Source organism: Felis catus, chromosome D1 (assembly GCF_018350175.1).
Source record: "Felis catus isolate Fca126 chromosome D1, F.catus_Fca126_mat1.0, whole genome shotgun sequence".
Classification (NCBI taxonomy): domain Eukaryota; kingdom Metazoa; phylum Chordata; class Mammalia; order Carnivora; family Felidae; genus Felis; species Felis catus.
In genome coordinates this window covers 106,116,158-106,141,795 of record NC_058377.1, presented here as the reverse complement: position 1 = coordinate 106,141,795, position 25,638 = coordinate 106,116,158, and the positions used below count along the sequence as shown (strand labels likewise).

General features: G+C 56.7%; 2 protein-coding genes across 3 annotated transcripts in view; both read left to right on the top strand.

Annotated features, from left to right (window-relative positions):
* The window catches only part of EEF1G (eukaryotic translation elongation factor 1 gamma), an 11,111-nt gene extending 8,057 nt beyond the window's left edge, over nucleotides 1-3,054 (top strand). Inside the window, exons 8-10 of the mRNA XM_003993509.5 lie at nucleotides 2,193-2,365; nucleotides 2,455-2,579; nucleotides 2,818-3,054. Coding sequence (XP_003993558.1) covers nucleotides 2,193-2,365; nucleotides 2,455-2,579; nucleotides 2,818-2,976 — 457 coding nt within the window. The 3' untranslated portion in view covers nucleotides 2,977-3,054. The remainder of the gene's footprint in view (nucleotides 1-2,192; nucleotides 2,366-2,454; nucleotides 2,580-2,817) is intronic.
* Nucleotides 3,055-8,330: 5,276 nt separating this feature from the next.
* AHNAK (AHNAK nucleoprotein) overlaps nucleotides 8,331-25,638 on the top strand; it is a 36,358-nt gene continuing 19,050 nt past the window's right edge. Inside the window, exons 1-4 of one of the 2 annotated variants that reach the window (XM_045039445.1) lie at nucleotides 8,331-8,376; nucleotides 24,464-24,563; nucleotides 24,872-25,028; nucleotides 25,406-25,593. In XM_045039445.1, the coding sequence (XP_044895380.1) occupies nucleotides 24,872-25,028; nucleotides 25,406-25,593 (345 nt within the window). In that variant the 5' untranslated portion in view covers nucleotides 8,331-8,376; nucleotides 24,464-24,563. Of the gene's footprint in view, nucleotides 8,377-14,043; nucleotides 14,184-24,463; nucleotides 24,564-24,871; nucleotides 25,029-25,405; nucleotides 25,594-25,638 lie in introns of those variants that run through there. The other variant, XM_045039444.1, reaches the window with a different exon arrangement.

Below are 25,638 nucleotides of genomic sequence, written 5' to 3'. Positions count from 1 at the left end.
GCACACTGCTGGAGGGTACGATAGGAGCGTGGAGACTTCTAAATGATGAGCATCCTAGTGCTGGGTGGTCACCGTTAGGAGCTGCTGTTTCCCCATTTGGGGAGAAACTTGGAGTGTAGCTCTTAGGCTTAGCAGCTCATACAAGACCAAGGAAGGTTTCAGGTGCAGCTGTTCTTTACAGATGTATTTCTCTTTGAACCGAAGTGACGTACTTTGAACTTAGCACAGGGGCAGGTCAAGAGTTGAATAGGCTTTTTGGCGTGTGTGAGTATGCTCTGATAACTAACCCGAATTACGTATGCTGTTGTAACATAGACACCATTAATTTTTAGAGATTTTCACATATATTAGGTCTGTATACTCTGGGCAGAAAACAAATGAATAAACTGAAAATCTTTAATAAACTTTGCATTTCTTCTTTTGGGGAATGTTGGTTAATACCAATTTGTTGTATTGCCATGACGCTCTACTGGGCTGCCTACCTAGATGATTTTTCCCCTGGATTTTTTTTTTTTTTTTTATGTTGAGAGAGCGCGGGAACATGTCCGCATGTGTGTACACACACTTGAGCATGAGCTCGAGCGGGGTAGGGGTGGAGACAGGGAGAGCGAGAATCCCAAGCAGCCCCATGGAGCCCCAGAGTTCGATCTCCCAAACAGTGAGATGGTGACCTGAGCCGAAATCGAGAGTTGGACGCTTAACTGAGCTACCCGGGTGCCCCTCCCCTGGATTTTTAAGATCACCAAGGTTATGTCTTCAAAGATGAATACTATTTGTCTCGAGTTAGTTCTAGTCCTTTTAAGGCCTTCCAGCTCAACTTGTTCCAGGAGCTGTTGAGAGCCTGTGGTCATTTGGTTGAGAAATGGATGCAACGTGGTCACAAATTAGAAAGTTCCAACAGTTTGGGAAGGTGTGAAGAAAAAAGTCCCCGGTCCCGGTGGTTGAGATGGAAGCTCCTCAGAGGAGGCCTCTGATGGGTATTTGGGAAGGAACATAGGACCCAGGGTTGAAGTCCAGCCTCTACTTTGCTGTAATGCAACAGTGGGCAGATCCGCACCACTTAATGGTTTCTGACTCTAGGGTTTGTTACTCTTACTTATGTTAGTGAATAATTGGACCAGTGAAACATTTAGTAAGGGCTTTATTTTTAAATAATTTTTTTGTGTATTTATTTTGAAAGATAGTGATAGAGCATGAGCGGGAAGAGGGGCAGAGAGAGGGAGACAAGCCCAAGGAGGCTCTGTGCGGGACTCTAACGCGGGGCTCGAACCTACGAACTGTGAGATCATGACCTCAGTCGAAACCAAGTCAGATGCTTAACCATCTGAGCCGCCCAGGCGCTCCAGCCATTAAAACATTTGTAAAAAGATACAGACATAGAGTGATATAGTATCAAATTAACAAATTGTAGAAGGCACAAAACTACATACATCATCTTTGGAAAGTCACCAGTGGCAAGTGTATAAAAATATTAATTAGTTGTCTTGTTTGCTGGCATTGTGGGTTTTATAACTGCAAAGAAAAGTAGAACTGCTACCTTGAGAAGAGGGACCTCTCTGTAGCGGCAGAGCCTTCTCTGCTCAGTGTGCCAGATCTGAGCCAGATCGCTTCAAAAATAATCTGAACCTAAGGGCTTTTCAGCATCCGGACTTGTTCCTGGGCAGAGTGACTAAGGCCACGGGTGTAAGGTCTGGGGTGGAGTCCCTTTGAAGATGTTCACTGCTTACATTGCTGTCATATTGTAGTGTATGTAACCTGAAGAGGCCAATGGTGGGGGAAGAAAGTTGGGTGAGTCAGTTTTGAAGTGTGACTCAATGGGAAAGCACCCCCCCCTCCCCCCAGGGGCCTGCCAGGAAGAAAAGGGAGTGCTCATTCTGGGTCTCCGCTAGGGGGCAGCAGTTCCCTGTGCCTTTCTTGGGGCTGCCTCCTTCCGGCGCGCCCCGCCCCCCGGGCAGGTCCCGCCTTCCTCAATCCCAGCCGATTTAGGCTGGGAGCAAAGGAGTACCCTAGATCCCTTGTTCGTACCCCGTTAGCTCTCTTCCCTCTGAGGTTGTACCCGTTTGCCAGTCCAGTGACCTCTTTAAACCAGTACATTTTAAGTGAAGATTGCCCTTAGCTGCTTCTTTAGCCTGACCGCCCTTGGTTGCCTCAGTAGGACCTCCACGTTGACCTTGCTTTTTCCCTCCACTCAGTACCTTCGTGTTGGATGAATTTAAGCGCAAATACTCCAACGAGGACACCCTCTCTGTGGCGCTGCCGTACTTTTGGGAGCATTTTGATAAGGATGGCTGGTCTCTGTGGTACTCCGAGTACCGCTTCCCCGAGGAGCTCACCCAGACCTTCATGAGCTGCAACCTCATCACCGGTGAGCAGAGGGTGGGTCTAGGAAGAAGGGAGGACAAGGTAGTGGGTGATGTGATCCTAAAGGTAGCGTGTTCTCTCTCACCCCTTCAGGAATGTTCCAGCGGTTGGACAAGCTGAGGAAGAATGCCTTTGCCAGTGTCATCCTCTTTGGAACCAACAATAGCAGCTCCATTTCTGGAGTCTGGGTCTTCCGAGGCCAGGAGCTTGCCTTTCCGGTGAGGAAAGTTGTAGGGGAGGAGTCTGTCTCTTGAGGGTGGGGCAAGGGTATGGGAGACACACTTTTATTCCTGTGCCTTGTAGGCATTCAGGAGAGTTCAAGGAACATGTACAGGAAGGAGCCGTCACAGTCACAGGAGTTTAGGAGCTGATGACATGTGTCTGAGCTGGAACAGGTGTGGGACAGTATCTGATAACCTGACCACATGCTTCTCAACCTGGCCTTTTTTTCCCCAGCTGAGTCCAGATTGGCAGGTGGACTACGAGTCCTATACGTGGCGGAAACTGGATCCTGGCAGTGAGGAGGCCCAGACGCTGGTTCGAGAGTACTTTTCCTGGGAGGGGGCCTTCCAGCACGTGGGCAAAGCCTTCAATCAGGGCAAGATCTTCAAGTGAACATCTCTTGCCGTCACCCAGCTGCCTGCACCTGCCCTTCAGGGAGATGGGGGTCATTAAAGGAAACTGAACATTGAACCCTTACCTGTCCTGCCTCCTTTGTGAGTGATGGCTTCTTCCAAGGGGACTAGTTTACGTTAAAGCAGGGTATTTTATGGGCCTGCGGTACCTCCCTTTGCAGGAGAGAAGTCTTCGGAAGAGCAGAGAGGCCTCTGCCTAGTTTTGTCTTTATTCACCCTGCCTCTACCGTGATGACTGACTGCTACCCTAGCTGGGAAAGATTGGATACAGTTAGGGTGGGTAGGGACATGGTGTTTTGTAGCCACCTTATTATTATTATTTTATTTTATTTTTTTAAGAGAGTGAGCAGGGGAGGGGCAGAGAGGGGGAGACAGAATCTGACGCAGGCTCCAGGCTCCATGCTATCATCACAGAGCCTCACCTTGGGGCTCGAACTCCCAAACTGGGAGATCATGACCTGAGCTGAAGTGGGACTCCTAACTGACTGAGCCACCCAGGCGCCCCAAGTAGCTACCTCATTCTTGAGGACCAGATTGCAGACCTTCCCCAGTGAAGGGAGAGAGTGCCTGCAAATGGTGCTAAGAACTAACCTACAGTAGTGCACAGTGTCAAGGAACTTCGCGTTATTTCTCACAGATGCCCTGGAAGGTAGGTAGGTGGTGGCATCCGAGGGTCATAGTTTAAGTTCTTCAGACAAGTGGGAATACAGGCATAGAGTGCTCACAACAGGCACTGGCCCTCTTGGCCCTAACCTGGCTGTGGATCATCTATGGGGTGTTCTTCTTTTTTTTTTTTTTTTTTTGGTTTATTTTTGAGAGCGAGAGGCTGCACACATGCAGGTGCACGCACAAGTCGGGGAGGGGCAGAGGGAGGAGGAGACACAGAATCTGAAGCAGGCCCCCGCCTCTGGGCTGTCGGCACAGTCTGACGCGGGGCTCGAACCCATGAACCGTGAGATATCACCTGAGCCGAAGGAAGTCCGACGCTTAACCGACTGAGCCACGCAGGCACCCCTGGGGTAGTTCTACTTTCTAACAAGGAAGTGGGCTTCGGAGATTTAAGTGACTTGCCTGTGGAGACAGGATTTTGAACCCAGTGGGTGTCACTGACGCCCATGCTCTTAATGTGCCCTGTTGCTTCCTGGAATGTAGAGCAGTCATAATTGCCATCTGAAAACCCTGCTCAGACCTGTGGTTACTGTTTTATCTCCTTTGAGCTTAATTTTTATTCCACCCTTTTCAGAGGTTCTTGTTCCTACTCTCTGTTTGAAGAGCTTTGAGGGTCTCCCTGTGGGTTGACAGCTCAGGTGAAGCTGGAAAGCTCTAGTTGGATTCATGTTTTGAGGCATGTGAAGAAACAGTCGCCACTCAACCTTTGGTCTCTAGTTTATGGTTTTATGTTTTTTTTCTCCCACCTTCTTAGTGGCAGAAAGAAGGGCTTAGGTTGGGAGAGGAAGAAGGTGATCTTTCCAGGTACAGACAGGGTCTGGTAGCTTGGGAAAGGGTAAGGCTGTAATCTAGCTGGGGACCTGGACTCCAGTGGGGGTTCTGGGAAGAATGGGCCAAGCAGGGCTGTGGTTTGGAATCCAGCTGGGTGAGGATGGGTCGGTTCTTGCTCAAGTTCGCTCCCTGGCAGATCATCTTGAGTCGGATCCAAACTTGCCACCTGTCTTGCTTCCGAGCATTCCCGGGCTGCTCTTGGTTAGGATCTAAAAGTGCTAGTTGCTGGTGGGGCTGGGCCCTGCGCTGGGTGCTGGGGCCTTGCCGAACCTGTCAGACTCCCTCCACGCCACACCTTCCTGCGCCTTCACTTGTGTCATCTTCCCCTGCTTCCCGGTACCCCCAGTCTTCCCGGGAGCTGAATATTTACTCAGAAGAGGCCCAGGAGTGGGGCCTCGGTATCCTGTCTTCCCAGGAGCTGAATACTTAGAAGAGGCCCAGGAGTGGGGCCTCGCTGTGGAAAAGGGGGGATTCTGCTGGGTGGGCTAGAGCGCGGGCTGCCGCAGGCCTGGCACCCCATGTGGACTGGGTGGGTCTGGTGGACCCAGCCTCTCTCCGACTGCAGGAAGCGTGACTCATCCTCACGTCCTGCCTCCTGTGCCCCAAACTGGCGGTTTGGTGCAGAGAAGGGCGGCCAGGTTGTTGGATGAGGCCGGGCCTGCGCTTGGGGGAGGGCCAGTACCCACAAGCGGAGGTGGGGTGGGCAGCTCGAGGGGAGGGTGTCGAGGCCTCGGGTGGCTCTCGCTGTTGGCCTCCAAAGCGGGATGAAACTGAAGGGCCCCTTCCCGCCGGGGTGGGCAAGAAAGAGGTTAACAGCAGGAGTTTCTAGCGGCAGATGTGGGGCGGGAAAGAGGGGAGGTCCATCTGGAGTTGGTCGGGTCCCGCCCTGCCCCGGGGAGGCCTGAGTCACCGCACAGCCCCGGGCTCCCCGGGCTCGGGACTCTCGCCCTCCCTCCCCCGATCCAGGCCGGGGCCCCGCGCTGGCTGGAGCTCGGCCCGGCTCCTCCGCTCTTCCCGGCCCCGCCCGGCTCGCCGAGGCGGCCCCGTGAGCGCCTGCGCGCCAGGGGGGACGTCTCTGCCGGGCCCTCTTCCTGACACGCGGGGCAGCAGGCCCGCGCCACCCGCGCACCACCTAGAACTGGCATCCCGGCGCCCACCGTGCGGCGCCTGCCGGCGGGGGCCGAGGTCCCGGGCGGGAAAGGGAAGGGGGTGTTGCGAGTGGGTCGGGGCTGAGAACAGGGCGTGTTCCTGGAGAACTAGGGTAAGATGGACCGAGGAAGCTGTTTTATCCACCTACTGGGCAAAACCTTAGAGCATCCCTAAAGGGAGGTGGAGAAACTAGAGAGGGGTCGTCGGGGCTCAAGGGTGCAGTTGACCGCGGACGAAATCTTTTCTTTCACTTGAATTCCAGTATCGTTGACATGCAGTGTCCCATTCGTTTCAGGTGCACAGTATAGTGATTCACCACTTCCATACATCATCGCGGGGTGCTCATCCGACGAGGGCGCTCCTTAGTCCCCAAACCCCGTGTCAACCCAACCCCCCCCCCCCTCCACTCCTCTGGTGACCATCCGTTGGTTCTCTGTAGCGAAGTCTGTGTCTTGGTTTATCGCTGTCTCTTTTCTGTTTGCTCGTTTGTTTCTTAAAGGCCACATAGGAGTGAAATCGTATGCTATGTGTCTGTCTCCGACTGGCTTATTTCGCTCAGCATGATACTCTAGCTCTATCCCCGCCCTTGCTGCAGATGAAATCTTGCCGGAGCCCCGAGTGTGAATGGGAACGCCTGTATGTAAACTGGTAGATACTGGTCATACGCAGCTATTTATTTTAGCTTTGTTGGCGCTTCTGCTTAAGTCACTTATTAAAAAGTCTGAAAGCCTTTAAAGTTCTTCCAAGAAAGACCTAGATTGTCTTCTTTTTTTTCATGTCCTGTTTGAGCTGGAGCTGGACAGCTGCTCGGCACACTGGGTCAGGCCCATCCCACCAGCTGCCCACATGCCCCAATGTGCCACTTCCCCTTTTGAAAGGTGGGGGAAGGGTCTAGAATGTTGAAGGGAGAGGAATAAAGTGTTTCGGAGGCTCCACCCAGTCATTTCTGAAATTAATACTGTGGTTTTCATGACAACCAGCACTCTTTGTCCCCAGAACCCAGAACTTTCCCTCCACACAATCAAATGGGTTTTCCTGGGTGACTCTGGCTTCCCTGCCTCTCCCCACCAAGCTGTACCTACAGTGCAGGGTAACTTCCCCAGCTTGGCCTCGTCCTCCGTATGTTTGAGCGCAATTCTGGGGTCCTCACCCTCTCCTCTCTGCCTCCCCTAATGCCGGGGAGCTGAAATATAGGCACTCCTGAAAGGTTAGAGAAACTGCCACCTGCCCCTGTCTGTTTGCTCTAATCAGGCTGGCATGGCTCCCGGAGGAGGCTGTTGTTTTACTCCAGTGGAATGACTGGGGTGTCCCAGTGCTTCAGCACCCAAGGGATGGGTGGAATGGTGGTAATGGCGGCTGCCGGACCCTAGCACTGAACGTCTCATGAGAGAGAGAACGCCATGGGCAGGTGGGACCTGCTGAAATGGCCAAAGTGCCCTTGGTGACCCTGGATCTCTAGATGTTCCTTGGCTCTTTTCATTCTTGTGGCCCCCTCCCCTTTGGGAACCTCCCCCTGCCCCCTGTTTTCCTGATATCCTCAGGATTACAAAGAAAGCCTACTGACCTTACCTTGTTTACACAATGGGCTGGCCATGTGCAGAACAGGGGCTGGATGGTCAGGGTTTGGGGCTATTTCTGATCGGATCTCCCATGGAATGTGCTTCCCTCTACTTCCAGCTGCCCCCTCCCCTCCGCAGCAGGAACAGCTGTCATGTGAGGGCCTCTCCCGCTGGCTCAGCCCTTTTGCAATCATCTGGCTGGCTCCACTGGGATGGGGGTGGATAGTGAGGATGGGCAGAGCCAAAGGGTAAATGAGGGGACCTGGCAGGGCCCGGAGGGCTATGGGGTTGAAGGCCGAGGGAAGAGGGGTTGCCAAGGCCAGGTAGGAGGGGTGGAGTAGGCCAGGGAGGCAGTATGATGAGCTTAGGGCGCCCATCAAAGGCAGTGGGACCTGCAGTGGAACCGGAAACTTTCTAGGTGTAAGGGAGATGAGTTGGTTATAGCGGGACCCTGGGCAGTCATTCTTCAGGGAGCTCTGCATTTCCCCTGAGTCACAGGGAAGCCACGGGGTGCTTTCCTGCCAGTCCGCCTCTATGTGGGGCCTGAATCACCCAGTCACCTAGGGTGTTGGCTGCCCGATGGTGGTGGTGCCTGTGCCTCATGCCACCCACTCCGGTTAGGATGGGGGTTAGCAAACATACCCCTTTCTCCCAGCCTCCTCAATGCTTACACTCTATCTCTTTGACTCAGACGTCCAGAATGTACCTTATTCGGGATTGGGATTGCCGGGGAGACCACATCAAGCCATCCCTTTATTTCACCCAGGAGGAAATGAGCCCAGAGAGGGGAAGTGACTTATCAAGGGGGCATGCTAGCCTTTCCACAGTTCTCGAAGCCACTCACTGAGTCACTTTTGCTCCTAAGAGCAGGAGGGCGCTTCCCCCCAAAGCTGCAGGGAGAGAAGGATGCACTCTCGGTTTGGGAGGCAGAGAGAAGGTGGTATCCGAAGCCACCAGCAGCCCCGGCTGAGCGAGAAGCACAGAAGTGGAGCAAGTCCCAGGGCAGGTCAACCCCGGTGCTCCAAGTCCTGGGGCGGGCAGAGGGCACAGGGTGTAGCAGAGGCGGGACTTCGAGTGACAGGAACCTCAACTATGTGGTGACTCAGGCTCTGGGCAGCCTAGGCCTTTCCTTCACGGCTCAGCCTGATCTCCTTCAACTGGACTTGGGAAGTGTAAGTAGAAGAGGGAGGGAAACCCGGGCTGGTCTCTTCCCCCGCCCCCCCCCAACAACCCCCCAAACTGGGGGAAAGGCAGAGGAAGTTGGAAAGGGTGGCGGAAAGGCAGATTCCAAAAAAGGGGAGAGGAGCCTGGTGTTCCCCTCCCTCCCCGCTCCCTGCTGGGGAGGGGAGCTGGCTGGGGCGTCGGCTGCTCATTCCAGCTCCCTCCCTGGGCTCCTGTTTACTTACCGTCAGACTGCCGGGTCCCCAGCTCAGTTCTGAGCTCCCCTTCCCCCCCCCCCCCACCTCCCTCCTTTGCAGCCTATGCAATCATGCTTTGCCACTGTTTTCGTTAATCTCGGCTCCACATTTCCTATATCTTCTTGCTCTCCCCGCATCTGCACACCCACACCTCCCCCGGCCTCTAGGCTGTCTCTCTCTGACTGTGCTTGGAATCAGGCAGTGACAGGTATGTCCACCTGTCCCCCTCGCCCTGCTCACTTCGTCCCCTTTCTCTTGCCTGGACGGTCTTTCTGTGCCTTCTTTCCTCCCAGAGTCTGCACTCAGAGCCCTGCCTGTCGTCTCTTGTTCTCTAATCAGCTTTAACTTGGGTTCTGCTTTGGCCTGAAGATTTCAATTAGGACCGAGTGTAATGGGCGGGTTTCCGGTATCCCGGCTGTCTGATCTGAGTGATTCAGGAACTCCTTATTTGAAGTCCGGGGTTTAAATACAGGCCGGGATTTGAACGGAGCCGGAATACTCGACTTCAGATTTTGAGTGCGGGTGAGGAGTTTGGGGTTTGACGATTGCTGAGCACGTAATGTGTGGATCCCAGAGTCACCCACTAGGTCTGCTGTTCTCTGGGGAAGACAGATTGGGAAGCAGTGAAAAGGGAACAGGGAAGGGCCTGATGTTTGGCAGAGATGCTAAGCTCCGGGTGTGTGTGTATGGGGTGGAGGTGGGGTCTGGGAGATCCCAGATGGCTCAAGGGAGGGGTCACAGTCATTTCTCTGCTTCTAAGGCTGACACGCCAGAGGGCCCTCATGGGAAGGGCAGGGAGTTTGCTTTCAAAGAGACTGCAAACAGATTGCACACTTCACTTCCTTTCCGGGATCACAGTTTAAAAGCCACGATTACTTTTTGAGCAGTCGGCGTCTTGTCTTCCCTGTAATACACTGATTTTAGAGAAGGGGACTGTGGTGAGGAGGGAGGGGAAGGGGAATCCCCTGGCCAGGGGCCTGCCCACAGAGCTCCCTTTGTGGTTGCTATGGAAATGGGCATAATAGGAACAAAACAGAGGCACGTCGCCTGGCAACCGAGGAGCCCAAGGTTCATCACACACACTGTGTGTACACATCAGGGAACCCCCTGCGGGGAGGGAGCAAAACTTCTGGGGAAGCTGGGGTATCCCAGTGATGACGAGTCCTAGAACTCACCTAGCTCTGCCAGTGAATCTGCAGGACTGTGGTGTGGGATGGATGCCTCTGAAAGATGGTGGGAGTGTCAGCAGGAGGGCTCAAGTCCTCCCTGATCCCTGGGTAGCCCTTAATTTGACAGACGCATCTGAAGCCTCCCCGGAGATACAGGTTTTCTTTGCAAAGTTGACACCGCAGGAATCCTTATAACTAAAGAAATAGTGTGTGTATCTGTGTGCGGGTGGGGGGTGAGGTATCCGTGTAAAAGACCTGGCCGAAAAGATCATGTCCGATTTTCCCAAAGCATAGGACCTGCAGGGGACTCAGAATACAGTTCCTTCAGGACAGAGCACCTTGAGGGCAGGGATTGCATCCTGTCAAGTTCTCCATTCCCTGCACCGCCCCCCCCCCCCTCCCTGTGGGCCCTTGGCCTTGTGTTGGACGCACAATGACTGTTTGTGTAGCTGCACGTGAGGTCTGTAAGTGGAGTGACTGCTCCCTGGAGGTTGACCTTGAAGGGAAGTGTGGGGTTCAGGATGCTGTTGTGAAAAGAACAAGGGCTGTGGGGCCAGTTGTACCTGTAGTTGGTTCATTCATTCATTCCTTCATTCACTCATTCATTCCACACAGTGTTCTTCATTGATTGTTACATGCCAGCCTTGGCTCTAGGCGCAGGACAGACAGCAAAGAACAAAAAATTCCCTGCCCTCATGGAGCTTAGATGCCAGTGGGAGTTTTGACCCCTGCTTCTGAGGGTTTTGTGCCTTTAGGTAAATCACTAACCCTCTCAGACCATTCCTTCCAGAGCATGTGAGGATTAAAGGAGCTAACACATGATAGTGCCTGCTGTGGCATTAGACACAATCACCATTAGAGTAGCTTTGGGGGGGGGGGTGGGGAGAGCCACAGCCATGGGCAGAAGGAGAAGGGTTGGCAGAAATTTCCAAAAGAGTGTGTGTGTCTCCAATCACGTCATTGATAATTGTTGAATATATTTCCCTTCCCCTGCGCTGTGGAAGCTGGCCTAGGAAATCCCAGCTCCAGCAGGCACGATCGTGGCTTCGTACGGGACAAGGGTCTGGGTTACCCCATTCTCTACACTCCTGCTTGGAGTGGGGCAACAGCCAGTCCCCAGGACCATCCCCCACCAGGGATCTTGACACTCTTACCTCTGAATGAAGTACCTGGACAGTAACCCCTGCTCTATAGCTGCTCCAAACCCAGCCCCTCCTGCCTTCTTCTCTGTTGACCAAGAGGGTGGCCAGGACAAACAATGCAGCAGATAAGTTGGCCTGGAGCCCAGGACACTAGCCTCTGCTCTTTCACTCCTGGGGGGGCTGACGGAGCCCGGGCTGCAGTGAGGGCACAACACCCGCACCCTTCCCCCACTGTTCCTTTCCTGCTCCAGCCCCTCCCTCCAAACTCCCAGAGCCCTTCTGCAGATCCCCTGTGTCTTTGTGGCAAATCATCCGAGCTATCCTTCTGAAAACCTAGGTAAATCCACTCCCATTTAAATATGTCCTGGGAAGGGGCGCTTGGATGGCTCAGTCGGTTGGCCGGTTGGGCGTCCGACTTCGACTCGGTCATGATCTCACAGTCTGTGAGGTTGAGCCCGGCGATGGGCTCTGTGCTGACAGCTCAGAGCCTGGAGCCTGTTTCTGATTCTGTGTCTCCCTCTCTCTCTGCCCCTCCCCCACTCACGCTCTGTCTCTCTCTCTCTCTCAAAAATAAACATTAACATTTAAAAAAAAAAATATGTCCTGGGAAAACTTGCACTTTCAAGGAACCAGATGATTCATTTCATAAAGTTAGATATCTTTTGGTACACTGTTAGCAGTGGTTACTTTTGGGGAGAGGGCCTGAGGAGGGGAGGAAGGAGATGTTTACTTTTTATTGTCCTACCTTTCTGTATTGTTTACATTCTTCACCAGATGGAGGCATTGATTTTATTTAAAAAATGTCAACAAGGATTGTCTGACTTGGAGCATTACGGGCCACTTTATCTGTATTCTTGGTCCATTTTTGAAAAGCCGAATAGATGTTTCTGAAAATGAAATATGAATTAAAAGCCATTGGTAAGGGAAATATAGTAGCTCTTGGTTTTTGTGTTTTAAAAGCATCCCAAAGTTGAAGTTTGTATACATATATACATATGTATGTGTGTGTGTATATATATATATAAACTTAAAATTTTTTTTTAAATGTTTTATTTGTTTTTTAAGACACAGAGAGACAGAGCATGAATAGGGATGGGGCAGAGAGAGAGGGAGACACAGAATCCAAAGCAGGCTCCAGGCTCTGAGCTGTCAGCACAGAGCCCGATGCAGGATTCGGGGCTCAAACTCACGAACCGTGACATCATGATCTGAGCTGAAGTCCAACGCTTACCAACTGAGCCACCCAGGCACCCCCCCCTTTTTTTTTTAATAAGGCAGGTTGGGGGGGGGCGCCTGGGTGGCTCAGTCGGTTGAGCCTCCCTCTTTGGCTCAGGTCATGATCTCAGGGTTTGTGAGTTCGACAGCCCCATTCATAGGGCTCGCGGCTGTCAGCGCAGAGAGGGATTCTGATCCTCTGCCCCCTCTCTCTGCCCCTCCCCCGCTCACACTCTCTCAAGAATAAACAAACATTTAAATAAGGCAGGTTCTAGGGAAGGTGTACAGAACAAAATGGAGAGGGTGCTTCTTTAGAAATCCTGGGTCTATGGCCGTGTTTGTGATGTGTACGGTGGGACTGCCTCTGCCATGGGTTTGAGTCCCTATCTACATGTGTGTATGTGTGTGTGTGTGTGTGAGTGAGTGAGAGAGAGAGAGAACGTTCTTGCACACACGAGCAAGTTAGAGACAGTAGACATAGACACAGAGACATAGAGAGAATGCTAGTGCCCCAGTCTCTGCTTTGTCTGTCTGTCTTTGCATGTCGATGCCTGTCTGAATGTCTACACATGTGTCTCCACCTTTCCGTGTCCATTGTATGAGTCTGCACAGCTATGGCTCCTTTGCTATGTCTTCCCTCCCCCACGGCCTGTACCCTGTGCTGGTAACTGGACCTGGGACACAGCCCCCAGGGCTGGCAGCAGAGTTGGCTGCTGGGTATTTTTAGCCTGTAAACATGTTTGCCATTTCAGAGGACAGGACCGCAGGTCTCAGCCCTAGCCCACTCATGATCTTGCCGCGAGGAGGGAGCTCCTGCCTGGAGCCAGGTCTTCTCCTGGACCCCCCAGCCTGGGGTCTCCCTTCCTCAGCATTCGGGAAGGAAGGAAAGATTGATTCCTCGATGCGGGTAGTGGGTGGCCGCCTAGGAGGAAGGATAAGAGGAGTCGTCGGGGGGAGAAGAGAATGGGAGGTGGAAGGGGACTGCGTAGCGCCAGAAGGCCCCCCTGCACCCCATCATTAAGCGGTTAATAAAATCTCATGGAGTTAGAAGTGGCTGTGGGAAATCGCAGTAAATCTGGAAACAGCGTCCTTCCAAGGGGGGAGGTGGGGGAGGGACTCGGATAAGAAATGGTAGGTAGAGGAAAGGCGGGCGCTCCGGCCTGCAAGGAGTCTGCAGAAGGCGGGGTGGGGGGTGGGGAGGCTGCCGGCCTGACTCCCATGTCGCTGCAGCGGCCGGAGCAGCACCGTGGTGCGTGGGGCCCTGGTGACTCCACGTGGGCACCCTAACTCCAGGGGTGGGGCCAGCGTCTTCAGACCGGCTTTGTGGGGGAGGGGCTGGGGGCCCTCCGAAAGGGGCGAGGCGAGAAATGGGCGCGGCTGCCTGGAGCTCAGGAACTAAGTGAGGAGGAGGCAGGGGCCTGGAATTTGAAGTGTAGGTTCCTGGGTTGAGAGAAAACTCAAAAGGTCCGCGCCAGGCTGGAGGTCGCGGCCGAATCACCCAAGCCCCCCAGCCGCTCCCGCAAAATGAGCTGATTCGCGGTTCTAGCTGGGAGGATGAGCCTTGGGGAGCTTCGAGGAGTTTCTGGCCGAGGAGACCACACACTGCATACGTTGGGGGTAGATCCAGGCACGCGCCAGGGACGGGGGCACTAGATGGGGGCAGGGTAAGGCAGCCCCTCGGACGTGCGGCGCCCCCACGTCCCTGCGACCCCCAGTGGCCCCCACCCCCACCCCGGCAGCCCGCTCCCGGGTCCTTGTAGGGTCGGCCCCCGCTCGCCAGTCCCAGCCCCAGTCCGGCCCCGCCCGGCCCCGCCCTCTCCCCACTGCTCGGGGCAGACCCGCCCGCCGGAGCCGGAGTTACAAGAGCCGCCTCCGCGCGCGGGGGCCCGGCCACTCGGAGCAGCTCCGCCGCGGGGACTGCACCGCCCGCCCTGCCGGACCCGCCCCGACCGGGGCTCGCCGCCTGCAGCAGCCGCAGCACCGCGACCTGGGGCCCCGCGCGGGCTATGGCTGTGCCCTGGGGCTGAGCGCGCAGGTAGGGGCACGGGGCGCATCGCGGCGCCGCGGGAACAGGACTCCGCGAACGCGCGAGGGGAGGTGGGCTGCAGGGTTTGGGCCGCGCTCTTGGGCCAGGCGCGCTGCGAGGATTCAAACGGCGTGGAGCAAGCTAGGCAGCCCCGGGTCGCGCGGGCAGGCGACGCGTCGCGTCGCGCCGCGCCCTGGGAGCCGAACTCTGTCTCCGGAGGTGGGGCGCAAGTTGGGCAAAGTTGGAAAATCGCTCCGAAGGGCGCTTTGCTCCAGTCCTTACTTCTCTCGAGGGCTGATTGTTAGTTCTCCTGCCCGGCAGGGAGCCCTGTTCCTGGTCCGGGGGCCCCTGTCCCATCCCCTCCTTCTCTTTGGGGCGGTGGCTCGGCGCACTGCTGTAGCTCCTATTCCGTGTTTACTGGAGAAGTTTCCGAGGTCGCCGCCGCGGCCCCTTGGCCCCTCCCGGAGCCCCCGCGCTCCCGCGCCCCCTCCGCTGTCCCTCCCCGCTCCCCACACCTCCGCCTCTAACTTCGCGTCCGGAGTCCTCCCGGCCCCACCCAGTTCTGTACCACCGGCCTCTCCCTTTCTCAGCCCCCCTCCAGCTGCCCCGCCCTAGTCTGGCCGCTCCGCGTTCCCGGCTCCAGAAGACTCCCTGCTTCCTCCGGGGCGGCGCTGCCTGGACGTTTGCAGCGCGCCCCCCGGCGGGAAGGGTGGGAGTGGGGGTGGGGGGCGTAATTAGGGAGATTCCAGCACTGGGGTGGGCGGGGAGGGGGGGGGCGGTGTGGCGGCCCGGCCCTCGGGACCGCCCCTTCCCCTTCGGGGGCGGTGCGCTCTCCCCCACCCCACTCCCAAACTCGTCGGGGCGGGATGGCCCCCGCCCCAGCGCCTGGCTCGGCGCCAGCAGCCTGAGGAATGTGGTGGTTGGAGCCGCTGACTAATTCAAACCAGAACTCGGGGAGGAGTGGTGAGGGGCAAAGGGGAGGAGGGGAAGGGGCTGTGTGTGTGGGAGATGGGGGCAGGAGCGGGGCCCCGCGTAGGAGGAGGGCTTCGCTGCGTTCTCTGGACCCTCCACTCCAGCGGTGCGCTCTTGGAGAGAGGGTTGGGGGACGAGGTCCTGCCACGGAGTTGGAAAGGCTTGAGTGCTTAGGGTGTGTTCGGAGAGCGGTGTTATGTAAGGCTTTCCCATGCAGAGAGAGGGTGTGCAGTGTGTGAGGGCCTGGCCCTCCCCTGGCTGGGCTGGGCGCCCCCTGCAGTGCCAGGGCCGGGGATGTGGGGGCGCAGCCCTGGGCGGAGCTGGCCGCGAGGGACACGTGGGGTCTGAGCAGGCCTGGCTGTGCCCCCCTTGCGTGGGAGGCGAGCCGAGTGGGCAGAGGGGGCAACTCAGGGCTCTAGTTGGGCGCCTGCACCCACAACGTGGCCACGGAGAATTGTGTGCGTGGTGTGTGTGCTCTCGCCTTTCCCTGGGTGTGGCTGCAGAGGGGTGGTGGTGAGGTGCCCCGAGGGAGTTTGTGCGGTGGCCGCTGAGAGCCCTGCTCTGTGTAGTGGATTTGTGGAAAGGCAGGGTGGGATCATCCCATGGCAGTGGGGTCCTTAGAGAATGACCTGGCGTTTTGGAGGAAGAAGGACTACGATATTTACCTCTGTGTCCCCAGCACAGCGCTGGGCTCCCAACAATTGGTTTTGAAACAGTTCCTTCGTTAGAATCCAGCCTCCGATGACAGGGTTCACCTGCCCTTCCTTGCACTGCCCCGCACTGGTAGGGGTTGGGTTGATGTTGTGAGGCATAGTGACAGTGTGGGGCTGTAGTGACAGGTGAAGGCGCGGGAGTGGGGGGGCGGGAAAGAGGAAGAGATTGAAGATGCCTTGGAAGGCATTTTCAGGCCTCCACACCTATGCTGCCTCAAAACTGGGGGAGCAGGGTCCCCTTTCATTTTCCTCTCTTCCCGCTGCCCCTCAGGAGGGAAATCCCTGGAGCTGGGTGTGGCCCTCACTTCCTTTCCGAAGCTGAATGGGGAAGCTTCCTTCTACTTGGCCCAAAGGGATTGATGGGTTGGGCCAGCCGTTGGTAGGCAGAGTGTGCAGAGTGGGGAGCAGAAGGGCACCCCAGGCTTAGGGGGCACCTCCTCGCTCTGAGCTGTGAGCTGTGGTTGGAAGGAGGTGGGGGTGGGGCGGGGTAGGAGAGGAGTTGGGATCTTGAAAACTGGGCTAGCAGAGGACACAGGGCCTGCAGGGTTCGAAATGGGGATCAGGGGGTGTTCTAAGCCCCTCTGTAAAGTCTTGTCCTTAGGAGATTATATGCAGAGACACTGGTCATTGAACAAGGACACATAGGGAGCCACGTAAGTCATGCGGGGCTTAGTGCTGCTGACATGGAGGCCCTTAGCAATGGCTCAGGGTCCTGGTCTGGGCAGTTCCTTGAAGAACTAACCCCACAGAGCTGAGGACTCGTACCAGCCGGACTTGGTTCAGGGTCCTGAGGCTACAGGTCCAGGGCCCAGGGTGGGACAAGAGAGAGTAAACCGTGGGAGACTCGTGGAGACGGGAGGGGGTGGGGGAAGGCCAGCAGCAGACAAGGGCAGGGAATGGTATGGGGGTCTCCGGGATCACCTGAACAGGAGGCCCTGGGTGGAGGTGCCCAGGCATTCATTGCCAGGCTGGATTCCTTGGCTCAGCTCGGAATTGGCTGGCAGGCCCTGGTGGAGCATGCTACCCAGATCCTGAGCAGCTGGTTTGAGAGGTTGGGGCAAAGCTGTGGGGGCGGAGGGGTGTGTGGGGCTCTGGGGTGTGGTCACTAACCTTCCTCAGAACTTGGGAACCGCCTGGGGACAGACAGAGGCATACCAGGAGAGCTAATCCTACTCTTCATGGGAACCCTCCCACTGCTGGCTCTCCCTGCGCCCCCCCCCCCCCCCCCCCGCGCCCCCAGGTTTCTCTCCCTGGAGGTGGTAAGCCTGTGCATGCCCTGTGCACCCGAGGAGAGGAAGGCAGGCGGCTGCTGGGGAGGGTTTAGAATGTGCTGGTTTCAGTCGGGTGGGGGCCAATGTCTAGGGCCTTTTGCTGTTTCTTTGTCCCCCATGGGCTTCATCCAGGCCCCCTGGGGAGCTGGCATGTCCCTGGTCTCTGCCCATTCCTGCTGGGCTCCCAGGCCTTCCGGAGCAAGGTGGCTTTCTTCCATGCCTGGCGTGGGGGCTGCGTGGATGGGCCACAGTGGGGCTTAGCAGGAATGAGTATGCACACAGGAGTTTTTTGAGAGAGCCCCTCTTCCTCACCCTGGCCTCACTTCCCGCCTGTGAGACTGCTGGGCTGTCGTAGCTGGAGGTCTTGCGTCCCAAGCATGGAGGTTTCACTGTGGCCTTGAGTCCCGGTGACCACTAATGTCATAGTGGGGAGGTGTGTGTTATTACCTGTGAGCAGATGGCCCTCTGGCTATGCATGGTGGCCCTGGATGTGTCACTTTGCTTGCCTGTGGGACTTTTAGGGCAGGGGACAGCAGTGGGGCTCTGCCTGGGTAGTGGAGGTTTCATAGGGGCTGGAGGGGCTGCAGATGAGCGCTGGAGTCAGTTTCTCCATCCTGGACAGGTTCTGGGCCCTGGAGTTTGCATCCAGAGGCCCTCGGGAGAGTGAGGATAGCTCTGGGAGTAAGGCTGAGTGATGCCGGACGAGGCACTGCACATGGCTGGTCAGGGAGGGGCATCCTGCCCTGTCCCTGGGGGCCAGAGCGGAGGTTCTAGGGGAAGGGGAAGTGCCTGGAGCTGATCCCGGCTTCGTGTCCTGGCTGGGATGGGGGGCGGCTCTTTGGCTGCAGAGCCAACCGACCGGCCTGGCCCTGCGCCCCTGCACTAGCGTGGCCTGACCGCTGGGCGGAGAGCTCGCCTGTGGTCGGGGAGTTACTGCGCCCTCCCAGCTGTAACCTTACCCCAGGGGGAGACGGACTGTTCTTCACCACCCCTGCCCCGTGGAGGGTGCCACCCTTGGAGTTGGTGTCTTCGTCCCAGCGGTCCTGGGTAAAGGCTCTCTCTTTCCTGGCTGTGTGGCCAGGTGCGGGCACTTGGGCTGGATAATGTGCTCCTGGCCCCAGGCCCGTCACAAGGAGAAGGAGAGTCCCTCTGGGTCAGGGGAGGAAGAGGGAATCTTCCTCCCCGCTGAAAGTGAGAACTTGGAGCTCGCTGGGGAGTTGGGGGGTGGGTGGGAGGAAGCAGCGCGCCGATGGCCGATGGCCGGGGGGAGAAGTGGAGAAAGGTGTCACGGGGGAAGCCAGTGGGCAGCTGGCTGGTGGGGTAGGAGTGGGGATGCCCTGGACGTGGAGGTGCAGAAAACTCCCCATGGTGGTGAGGGGCTGACAGGGAGGAGAGGGCTCGAGTGATGAGGCTGGAGGAACTTCCTCCTTGGTGGGAGTTGTGGGCTGAGCTAGTGGCCCAGAGAGCAAGGGAGCAAGGAGATGGGCAGGGGCACACACGTAGAGGGAGACACAGACTCCCGGGCACCAGGTTAACAGGTGTAGGTGCCCTCCATGATGGGCAGGGCCTGGGGCTTCCCAGACCAGGTGTCTGCGGGGAGAGGGTGAAGGCAGAGGTTGTGGCCCCGCTCAGGGCTGCGAAGGGTGGAGAACAGGGCTGATGAGCGTCTGTGTGCACATGCGCTGTGTGCACGCCCTCGTTTTTCTCGGAATGTCTCTCCATACGTGGCAACTGCATACATGAAGGCTCATTTGGAGGCTTGGGCCCTGGAAGAGATGCCACCCCTGTTTGTCCTTGTGCCTCTGGGATGAGGGTCTGCCTGTTGTGTCTGTTCCCAGTGAGTGGAAATATTTGCCTTGCCTTACTGGTGCCTTTCTCTAGAGTGGGTCTTAGGCTGCTCAAGCCCCAGAGGGGACGATTCTCTTGGCCTTCGCTTGCCCGGGAGAGTCTACAGGTGGGCTGGATCTGTGTAGCTCAGGATTGCTGACTTGTAGGGACATGGCCTCAAGGAGCCCCGGAACCAAAAGGCCCCTCAGATCCTGGGCTGTCGGATGCCTGGGTCTCTGCCCATCTGGGTTTGCTGTCCCCCAGCTGTTGGCCAGGAGGTGGCCGGTGTGTGGGCAAAGGAGGCTGGTGGCCTCTTGCCCTCCCTCCTATGCTTCTGGCCCTTGAAAGCCACCTGAAAAGTGTCATTGCTGTCTGGGCGAATCTCCCGCTGCTCCCTGGGTCTCTGGGTCCCCTCCAGTAATCTCAGTCCCTCCCTCTCTTGGGGGTAATGCCCCTCGCACCTCATATCCCTCTAGATGTGCATAGAGGCCTCTCCATCTTCCTGGGGGCGTCTCTCTGGCCCTCCTCCTCCAGCCCAGGTCTCTGTTTTCTGTGTATCTCTGTCGTGCATCTTTCTCTGTGGTTTCTCATCCTGTGTATTTTTTTGTGCCCTCCATCCCTCCGCCTCGCTAAAGACCGTTTGCTTTGGAGTCACAGAGTTCTAGAAACCCAGGCTTGCATCTCAACTCTAGCTTATCCTTGGGGCAGTCTTCTTACCTCTGGGGACCTGTTGCTGCGTCTCTAAAACCAGGACAATTAATTATTAATCACACAGGGCCGTGACTGGGATCGAATGAGACCCCAGGCGTGGAACCACAGCACGGAACCTGGCACACCCCAGGAGCTCTGCAGAATTCTCTTTCCCCTGCTCTGTTGGGGGTTTTCGCTCTATGCGGAGCTTTGTCTTCCTCTTGGCTGCTTATGTTTAGGAGCATAGATCGCCCCCTTCCCCCCCCCCCCCCCCCCCCGGGTGTGTCTCTTTTTTCGTCGCATATCCTACCCCCTCATCCTATTTTCAGTGTTTGGGACTTTCCCTCTGGTAGAGGTCTCTACCTTGGGTGTGAGTCATTCGTTCTGTTCTTCGTAGCTTGGGGAATGGCTCTCCCTGCCTTGTGTGTATGGTGCATCTGATCGCTAATGCGCATGCCGCTGGGCTGGCTAGAAGGTCCACTGCTCTTGGCGTCCTCCCCACGGTGGGTGGGAGCGCCACCGCCGGTGTCCATCCTTTGGGGGACAGATACTCAAACTTGCGCTCCTTCCGGCGTGCATCTTGTCTTCAGGTTTGGTGCATGGAGGCATCGGGGCCCATGGACCTATCTTGGGGAGTGTGTGTCTTATGGTTCCTGTCATCTTGACATTGACGCCGGTGGCAAGGCTGTTTTTGGCTGTAGCAGCAATTAGGCTGGACTCCCCCCCCACCCCCCACCCCCCACGGCTGACTTCATGCTGGCTCTTGGGAGGAGGAGGCTCTGTTCCCTAAGGGCAGTGGGGGAAGGACGCTCCTCTGGATGTCACCCCTGCAGAGACCCTCCGCCCTGGGCATGGAGTCCGCTACCTGGATCCGCCAGGGTCTTGTCCCCAATCCACAGAGGTGCTGCACATCCTCTTTGCAGTTTTGAGTCGACAGGACAGGCTTGTTCTTCTCTCGCAGCTTCTGGCCCGCGTCATGGTGTGTGTGTCCCTGCAGCCTTAGATATATGATCTCTCAGCCTTACAGATGGAGCAGACTTATCTCTCTCTGACTTCCAAGCAGTCCACTGCCTTAGCGGGTCTCCACTCCAGTCCCTCCCATCACGAAGGATACTGTAAGCCAGTGTCAGGTGGGCCTCGGGGTAGGGAGCTGGCAGACGGGGGGTCCTGGGGCCCCAACACTCTCCCGTTCTCACCTCTCTGGACCTCGCCTTCCCCATCTGTAAATACCAGCCGGTGCTGTCCCACAGGACTTCTGGCGGTGCCGGAAGTGTTCCACATCTGCCCTGTCTAACGTGGTGACCCTTGTGTGGTTGTTGAGCTCTTGAAATGTGACTATTGCAAGCAATGAGCTAAAATTTTAATTTAGTTTAATCATTTTATTTTATTAAAATATTTTTATGTTACTTCTTAAATTTACATCCAAATTAATTAGCATATGGTGTTAAAATACGTTTTTAGAGTTAATTTATTTTGAGAGAGAGAGAGAGCACGAGCAGGGACAGAGGAGGGACAGAGAGAGAGGGAGACATAGAATCTGAAAGCAGGCTCCAGGCTCCGAGCTGTCAGCACAGAGCCCAATGCGGGGCTCGAACCCACAAACCTCGGGATCATGACCCGAGCCGAAGTCGCACTCTTAACCGACGGAGCCACCCAGGCACCCAAATTAATTTTTTCAACATTTATTTTTTTATTTTTGAGGGAGAGAGAGAGAGAGAGAGAGAGAGAGAATCCCAAGCTATGAGCACAGAGTCCGATGCAGGGCTCGATCTCACAAACCGTGAGAGTTGGACACTTAACTGACTGGGCCACCCAGGCGCCCCTTAATTTAAATTAATTTAAATATAATTTAAATTAATTTAAATATAATTTAAATTAAGGCAGCTACCCTGTTGACAGCATGGCTTTCAGATGTCTTCCAGCTCCAAAGACTTAGGAATCTCTGCTGAATGTGCAGAATTTCCCAAAGTTCCAAAGACCCTCCTTTGGGTAACCGCAGGGCAGGGCCCTCGGCGCCCCAGGGGAAGCCTGGCGTTGCCTGACTTGTGTGGGAAAAGAAGGGACCATCTATCTGGGCTTGATACAAGCTCCAGGGGTGTGGGAGAGACTGGGAGCAGGGACTCAAATGCAAAAAACAGACCCTTGCCACCGTGGTCTCGAATCCCACACTAGCACCCTATGTCCAGCCACCTGAACGGGCCAGGGCAGGTGGGAGGGGAGGGTGCTGGTCCTGGCTGTGCCAGAAGGAGAGCCCTGAGCCTGGGTAGTCAGTGGGTGCCCTGCCAGGGCCAGCCTACAGCCCTGGGTCCAAGCGGCTCCTGTTCTCACGGGCTGTGGAGGCTTCACCTTCGAGATGGCTCTCTCCCCTCATTAGCCACCAGGCCTGAGGTGCATTAGCCGGTCCCTCCTGAGCCTCTGAGCTGTGCTTCTGGGGACACCTGGCCTGTCTCCACTGGAGCCCCGGCCCCTCTGTCACCCAGGGGTCTGGCCAACGAAGCACTTTGTCTATCTGGTTTTAGGCGTGACCCTTTGCATGTCTGGAGCTGTTGCGGCCCCAGTGACTCACTGGGGAAGGAGGGAGGGTGGGGCTGAGCTGTGGGCGAGGGTGAGCTGGCTCGGGTTCCCCCCCTTCGCTGGCTGCTGGCTCAGGACCAGGATGCTGGGCAGAGAAAAGGGGCCCTGCTCGAGGAGGAAGAACGGGGTGCTAGGGTGGTTGGTGGCTTCAGAGGTCGGAGAAGCCCTCAGGCTGGAAGCCTTTTCCATCCCTGCCCTGCCTGGCTCCCTGTCTGCAGGGCTGGCCGCTGGGCGAAGGCACCTTTAAGTTGCAGCTTTGCTGTTCCGCATGACTTCCTGTGGTGGCTCCTCTGTTTGGCATTTCTGCTCCTCCGGAGGGATGGTGATTCCCCAGCTCACACCTGTGCCCACAGGCCACTCGCTGTCAGTGGCTCTGCTCGCCTCCTAGGCGGCACCCGTGTCATAAATACTGCCTGTGTGGCTGTCTACCCCCCCCCGCCCCCGTGCTGTGATCTGCCTGACACCACAACTGCTAAGTGCCCAGGAGTTTGCAAGAGACACAATCCCGTCCTCAGAGGCAAACTCTAACACTTTCAAGAAAGCTGGTAAAGGGGTGCCTGGGTGGCTCAGTCGGCCGGGCATCCGACTTCGGTTCAGGTCATGATCTCACGGTTCATGAGTTTGAGCCCCGCGTCGGGCTCTGTGCTGACAGCTCGGAGCCTGGAGCCTGCTTCGGATTCTGTGTCTCCCTCTCTCTCTCTGACCCTCCCCCACTCACGCTCTGTCTCTCTCTCTCTCTCTCTCTCTCTCAAAAATAAATATTAAAAAAATAAGAAAGCTGGCAAATTATAGGTTCGCTTTGCCCCTTTCTTTCCTTTTATATTTCATCCCCCAATCCCCGAGAAGGCTCATAAACCTTCTGGAACATTCTGAGGCTAAATGGGTCACACCCAGAGCACCTTGCCTCATAATTTATATCCGGAACAGGAACTGAGTCTTTTAAATCTCCCCGTCTGGCACACGGAGCGCATTCAGTGAACGTGGCGAGGAGCTGCGAGGGAAGTTAGGTAACGATCTAATGCGGCGTGGAGCGCGGGGCTCTGCTGTCCGTCCCTTGCTGGTCTCTGCCGTGTCTGGTACAGTGTTGCACTTACAAGACGCTATCAGTATGCGTGTATTTATCGACTGGTTGACTAATTCCTGAATGTAAACAGCTTCAGGGTGGGGCTTTGGGTGAGGCTCTGAGTGGTTTTTAGCATCCCCAACTTGGTTTCACAGACCATGCTTCGGGGTGACGCTGCCACCACCATTCTGTGTGGGTGGCTATGGGCCATGGCTGTATCCAGAGGCCCGCCTCGTGTCTTCCCAGGGCACCTCTGCAGCTGACAGCTCATCCTGTGGCCAGAGGGCATCTTTGCTCCTGAGTGCCCGCACCTATGGGGCCCTGGCTCAGGGCCCGGTGTGGGCAACCAGATGAGCCCTGACTCACTGTGTCCCTGAGGTGGCTTAGCTGTATTCAGGCCTCTCGGGCGTGGGCTGGCTCCAGGGGGTTTGGGGCTTCTTTTTTCTCAGCTGCTGTGCCTGGAACTCCCAGCTGGTGAGGGTTCCCCTGGTCCTAAGGACTGGGTTAGACGGGGTGAGCCAGTGTCACTGTCACAGGGGAAGGAGGGCACCACTGTTTCTGTTTTCAGGGCCGCCACTGGCCCCCAGTGCTGGAGGCCCCGAGAAGGGGTGACCGCTGCAGACCCGATGCGGTGTCGGGGAGAGAGTTGCGGACTCAGAGCCCAAGCAGAGTGGTGCTCTCGCTGTGGACTCTGGGCACACTGCCCTCCCCTCTCCCCCCCCGCAATCTCAGTCTCTCCATCTATAAAATGGGACGGTAACATTTCCCTCCTGGAGCTGTTCTAAAGAACCCACCGAGGACGGTGTGTATCGTGGAGCTCGTGTGCACCAGAACTTTTCACACACGCGCTCTCTCTCCTCCAGCCCTCCGGGAGATCCTATATCGTCTCCATTTTCACAGATGAGGAAATGGATGTTCAGGGAAGTTGAGTGACTTGGCCAGGGTCACACACACAGCTGGGAGAGATGCAGAGCCAGGGTTGATAGCTAAGTCTGGCCTCCCCCAATCTCCCTCTCTGTGATCCCAGGCTGGAGAGTCACGTAGGAATGGAATGATGACAGTGGGGAAGGTTGAGGTTTTGGTCTGGCCCAGAGAGCAGAACACTCCGCCATCCCTTACGGTCGGGGTGCCGAGCAAGCCAGTTGTTGAGGGCGAGTGTCCTTGTCGGCTTTTCCCTAGGCCCTGTGACCGAGATTCCCGACGACGAGAGACTGAGAAGACAGGAAGGAGGGGCGGGCTCCTGGCAAGGCATCCGCTCCTGAACTGAGTCCTGCAAAAGGTCCGCGGGAGGGAGGGTGTGATGGAGGGGATGGGCAGGGGAGGGGAGGGACCCTGTGTGGCATGGGAGGCAGGGCCCTGAGTGGAAGGGATGAGGGGCTGGTTACCTCCCGAGGCCGGTTGCCACCAGTGTGCACTTTCCGTATCCTCTGCGGTGCCTTGGGAACATTCCGCAGTGGACACGGGCCCCTCGGAGACGCTGCTTCACTCCCCGGGAGCTCACAGCACCAGAGATCTTTGGCTTTCTCATCTCCTCATACCCCCTGAGCCCCCACTTGTCCTGAGCCCCATTTCCTTACCTCACCCCAGATGGAGAAGGAGGAGGAGACGACCCGGGAGCTGTTGCTGCCCAACTGGCAAGGCAGCGGCTCCCATGGGCTGACCATTGCCCAGAGGGACGACGGCGTCTTTGTGCAGGAGGTGATGCAGAACTCCCCTGCGGCCCGCACTGGGGTGGTCAAGGAGGGTGAGTCACCTCAGGGTGCGGGCTGGGTGCTGGAGTGGGGTGGAGGAGGGTGACGGACGGAAGGGCACAGTCCTAGTGGCATCAGGATGGTCGGTACCCGAGCCCTGCCCTCCTCTGCCCCCATTGGGGCAGGCGGTGATGTAGGGCGGTGGAGACGTAGTCCCTAGTCCTCACTCCACTGCTCACGAGCTCTCTCACTTCGGACAAATTAGTTGGCCTCCCTAAGCCTCAGTTTCTTCATCTGTGCAACGCGTATTATGGTGGTCGGACACGCGTTAAATTAAGTCAGTTCGAGGGCCCAGTGCGTGGTGGTTGTGTGCTGTTTCCCTGAGACCCTGGGTGGGGGTCTCACCAGCTTCTCGCTCCTCCCTGCTCAGGGGACCAGATTGTGGGTGCCACCATCTACTTTGACAACCTGCAATCAGGCGAGGTGACCCAGCTGCTGAACACCATGGGGCACCACACCGTGGGCCTGAAGCTTCACCGCAAGGGCGACCGCTCCCCTGAGCCTGGCCAGACCTGGACCCACGAAGTCTTCAGCTCCCGAAGCTCCGAGGTGGTTCTGGTGAGTGCCTCGGCGGCTTTTCTGCGCCCCGAGTTCCCCCTGGCC